Genomic DNA, 5,307 nt, shown 5'->3' on the forward strand with positions numbered 1-5,307 from the left:
AAAATAGGATGGCCGGGTTACAGTTTGCCAAGAAGTACTTAAAAGAGCAACCACAGTTCTGGAAAATGGTCTTGTGGACAGATGAGACGAAGATTAACTTATATCAGAGTGATGGCAAGAGCAAAGTATGGAGGAGAGAAGGAACTGCCCAAGATCCAAAGCATACCACCTCATCTGTGAAACACGGTGGTGGGGTGTTATGGCCTGGGCATGTATGGCTGCTGAAGGTACTGGCTCACTTATCTTCATTGATGATACAACTGCTGATGGTAGTAGCATAATGAATTCTGAAGTGGAAGACACATCCTATTTGCTTAAGTTCAAACAAATGCCTCAAAACTCATTGGCCGACGGTTCAGTCTACAGCAAAACATACTGCTAAAGCAACAAAATAGTTTTTCAAAGCTAAAAAATTGTCAATTCTTGAGTGGTCTTTTATATACTGAAGAGAAAACTGAAGAGACTAGCCCCCAAAACAAGCATAAGCTAAAGATGGCTGCAATACAGGCCTGGCAGAGCATCACCAGAGAAGACACCCAGCAACTGGTGATGTCCATGAATCGCAGACTTCAAGCAGTCATTGCATGCAAAGGATATCCAACAAAATACTAAACATGACTACTTTAATTTACATGACATTGCGGTGTCCCAAACATTATGGTGCCCTGAAATGGGGGGGACCATGTATAAACACTGCTGTAATTTCTACATGGTGAAACCAAAATGTATAAAAATGGCCTTTATTAAAATCTGACAATGTGCACTTTAACCACATGTGATTTTTTTCTATTACAAATCTCAAATTGTGGAGTACAGAGGCAAATAAATAAATGACGGGTCTTTATCCCAAACATTATGGAGGGCACTGTACCTCCTCCGGCAGCTCGTTCCATACACCCACGTTCTTTGTGTAAAAAAACAAGTTATCCCTCAGGTTTCTATTAAATGTTTCTCCCCTCATCATAAACCTACGTCCTCTGGTCAGATGTTATCTTGCATCATATTGTTCTCTGGAGATATTCAGTTTGACTCGTATTCAGGAACATGGATTGGTGAGGTTTTGATCTTTGTTCTATCTGCAACGTCACAGTTTTTCTTTAAAATTGTTGCAATAACTGCTACTTTTGCTATTATCTTGATTTTAGAAAACATTGTACACTCAGAATGCACCCTTCCATGTGGTGATAACCAGTTATCAGCTGGTGGTTCAGGATGTGAAGTACTTCCAGCGGGTGAAGTGGCAGTATATGGTGCTGGATGAGGCACAGGCACTTAAAAGTAGTTCCAGGTAAACCTATCATCAATTTCCAATTCTAATAGTGTCTATTCGAGGGGCTATTTTGCAGGGTTGGTTATTAGGAGGAATGTGTGCATTTGTATCTTAATAGAAGGTATGTCGATGGTGATTGTGGTTGTGTAGGATGGAATTGCAGATAGACACAAAATGCTGGAGTAACTCAGCGGGTGAGGCAGGATCACTGGAGAGAAGGAATGGGTGACGTTTCAGGTCGAGACCCTTCTTCAGACTGATGTCAGGGGAGGGGGTGGGACAAAGGTAGAATGAATCTGGAATTGTAGATGCTAGATGTACACAAAAGGCTGGAGTACCTCAGTGGGACAGGTAGCTTCTCTGGAGAGAAGGAATGGGTGACTTTAGGTCTGAAGAAGGGTCTCGGCCTGAAACGTCACCTACTGCTACCTGTCCCTCTGAATTACTCCAGCATTTTGTGTATATCTCTGGTGAATGTACTTTACAGAATTGCATGTTAGATGACTGGGGGATTTAGATAGTTTTGGCAGTGCAGGATGCAGACGCTGCAATCTTGAGCAAAAAAACTGCTTGAGGATCTCCAGTTTCGGGCAACATCCATAGAGGGAAATAGATTTTGGGTCAAACCTCTTCTTCAGGCTGTAGTCTGTCCATTTCCCTTCACAGATGCAGCCTGACCCACTGAGTTTGCCTACTAATTTGTTTATTGCTTCATCAGGATGTTGCTTGGATTGGGGTACTTTATTTAGGGGGAGAGATTGGATCGGCTTGATTTGATTTCCCTGGAGGAAAGACTTCTGAGTGGTGATCTCATGGAAATATGCAAGATTATGAGAGGCACAGATAGGGTAGATATTAAAATTCCCTTTCCCCTGTTGGGTGCATCAAAAACAAGACAACATAAGTTTCACATGAGAGGAAATAATTTTAACAAGTAAATAATGTTTTTTTTTAAAAACACTGTTCTAGATATCTAGACCACGTGAATAGATCCGATCTCAAATAATTATTTCCAATAGTTCACTGGCCCCTGAGGAGAGACTCACCTGTCTATAGTTCTGTGGATTCTCTCTATCTTAAACAAACAAACAACATTGGCCACTCTCCAGTCCTCCAGGACTTCACCTCTAACTCGTGAAGAAACAAAGTTACTCGTCAAGGCCCATGCCCCTTGCCTCCCTCAATAACCTGGGATAGATTCCATCAGGTTCTGGGGACTTATCCACCATAATGCTCTCGAAGAGTAGCACCACCTACTTCTCGATCTCGTGCTGGAGTGATCTAGCCGGGCACTGTCCATTCCTGTAACAGACCCTTTGTTAAGAGCGGTATGTTGGATGCTCTTCATTGGGTAGTGTGTTGTCAAGATTTTAATAGAGTTAGTACAGGATTCCACTCCTGAGTTTCATTAAACTGAATGCATAAGATATAGGAGCAGAGTTAAACCATTCCGACCCATCAAGTCTGCTCTGCCATTCGATCATGGCTGATCTATTTTACTCTCTCAACCCCATTCTCCTGGCTTCTCCCCATAATCTTTGACACCCTTACTAATCAACTGAATAAAAATAACATTTGATAAGTCATTATTTGACCATGGTGCTCTTTATGTAAGGTTGAAGTTTCTGAGCTTGCTTTCTTTCTGCAGTGTTCGCTGGAAGATTTTGCTGCAATTTCAATGTCGCAACCGACTGCTGCTCACAGGAACCCCCATACAGAACACTATGGCCGAGGTCAGTCGCTTCTCTACACAGCATTGTTCAGTCAAAGGTGCAGCTAGGCCTCTCAGCAGAGGAAATATCTCCAAAATACTTTTTGATGGAAGCATTTACAATTATGCATTAATGTCATTGGATATCTGGATGCAATAGCAGAGTGGTCCAGGACACTGTAATCCAATTGGAACCACCCTTTTGGATTTTGGTCCTAATCTCAACTGTGTGTAGATATTCTTCATCCCATATCTTGTATTTTACTCGTCCCTATGGTTATTTCAATGCTCCTGAGGCAAATATGAGCAAAACCACAAGTAATATGATTTGCTTCATTCACTTCCTTTGAGAATATGGAAACTCCTCTTTGTTGCCAAGTGGCTCTTCCTTTCTCGAGTATGTCTGCTATGTGAATGATGAAGAAAATATAAATTTTAATATATCGCTTATACTTGAAATATGGCAGAAGTTGCATCTGTTTAAATTGTGCTTGTTGATCGGTTAATACTGTCCCAGTATTAGTTCTAGGAGAGAGGTAGTCTATAGTAAATGATTTTGTTAAATATAAAACTTTCATCAGGCCATTACTATATTCACAATGTATATTGTTTCTTCCCTCAGCTGTGGGCACTGCTACATTTTATCATGCCAACGCTCTTTGACTCGCACGATGAATTTAATGAATGGTTTTCCAAGGATATTGAAAGCCACGCTGAGAATAAATCTGCCATTGATGAAAGTAAGTGCTTTCTTTCAAAATGGAGTACTGTTTAATTGCTTTGCATCAGGTCCTTGCTGCATTTTTCCTGCTCGTAAGCCATTCTTGTCAACGGAGTCGTACAATACGGAAACAGGCCCTTTGGTTGATGTTGAACAGGATGCCCCGTCTAAGCTAGTCTAATTTGTCTGCATTCGGCCCATATCCCTCTAAACCTTCTCTATGCATATACGTGTCCAAATGTCTTTTAAATATTGTGTTGCACCTGCCTCAACTACTTCAACTATGGTAGCTCAATCCATGTACCCACTACAGTTGGAAAAAAATGCCCCTCAGGTTCCTAATAAATTGTTCCACTCTCATCTTTGCCCTCCAATTCTTAAGTCCCCAACTGTTAGGGAAAGAACTATGATTTAGAAAGACTCGTGGTTTATATGTCATATTTTTGGTGTCCAAAATAGTGGTAAAACGATAAAAATTTGTCTGTTATGAAAATAAATGTTGACTTTCGGTCTTGAAGTCATCTAATTTATATCTGTTATTTGTAAGGTTTCACATGATGGGTGGAATTTTGTTAAGAACAGTGTAATGGTGTAAAAACCTGAATAAAATGATCTTGTTCCTCAAAATAGCTCCAGAATTGTCAAAAGACTCATATACATTCATGATTTGGATGAAGGAATTGAAAGTAACATTAGCAAATTTGCAGATGACACAAAGTTGGGTGGCAGTGTGAACTGTGAGGAGGATTCTATGAAGATGCAGGGTGACTTGGACAGGTTGGGTGAGAGGGCAGATGCATGGCAGATGCAGTTTAATGTGGATAGATGTGAGGTTATCCATTTTGGTGGCAAGAACAGGAAGGCAGATTATTATCTGAATGGTGTCAAATTAGGAAAAGGGGAAGTACAACAAGATCTGGGTGTCCTTGTACATCAGTCACTGGAAGTAAACATGATGGTGCAGCAGGCAATGAAGAAAGCTAATGGCATGTTGGCCTTCATAACAAGAGGAGTTGAGCAGAGGAGCAAAGAGGTTTCTGCAGTTGTATAGGGCCCTGGTGAGACAACACCTGGAATATTGTGTGCAGTTTTGGTCTCCAAATTTGAGGAAGGACATTCTTGCCATTGAGGGAGTACAGTGTAGGTTCCCGAGGTTAATTCCCGGGATGGCGGGGCTGCCATATGTTGAAAGAACGGAGCGACTGGGCTTTAGAAGGATGAGAGGGAATCTGAAATTACATATAAAATTATTAAGGGATTGGATACGCTAGAGGCAGGAAACATGTTCCCGATGTTGGGGGCATCCAGAACCAGGGCCACAGTTTAAGAATAAAGGGTAGGCCATTTAGAATGGAATTGAGGAAAAACTTTTTCACCCAGGGAGTTGTGAATCTGTGGAATTCTCTGCCTCAGAAGTGGAGGCTGATTCTCCGGATGCTTTCAAGAGAGAGTTAGATAGAGCTCTTAAAGATAGCGGAGTCAAGGGATATGGGGAGAAGGCAGGAACGGGGTACTGATTGTGAATGATCAGCCACGATCACAGTGAATAACGGTGCTGGCTCGAAGGGCTGAATGGCCTACTCCTGCACCTATTGTCTATTTTCT

At 41.5% G+C, this 5,307-nt stretch overlaps 1 protein-coding gene across 1 annotated transcript in view; it reads left to right on the forward strand.

Annotated features, from left to right (window-relative positions):
• The window catches only part of ino80 (INO80 complex ATPase subunit), a 163,766-nt gene that overhangs the window by 91,346 nt on the left and 67,113 nt on the right, over positions 1-5,307 (forward strand). Inside the window, 3 exon segments of the mRNA XM_033026586.1 lie at positions 1,146-1,288; positions 2,919-3,003; positions 3,604-3,721. Of these exon segments, the coding sequence (XP_032882477.1) occupies positions 1,146-1,288; positions 2,919-3,003; positions 3,604-3,721 (346 nt within the window).

The sequence above is a fragment of the Amblyraja radiata genome, chromosome 9, assembly GCF_010909765.2.
Source record: "Amblyraja radiata isolate CabotCenter1 chromosome 9, sAmbRad1.1.pri, whole genome shotgun sequence".
In the NCBI taxonomy this organism is placed as follows: Eukaryota; Metazoa; Chordata; class Chondrichthyes; order Rajiformes; family Rajidae; genus Amblyraja; species Amblyraja radiata.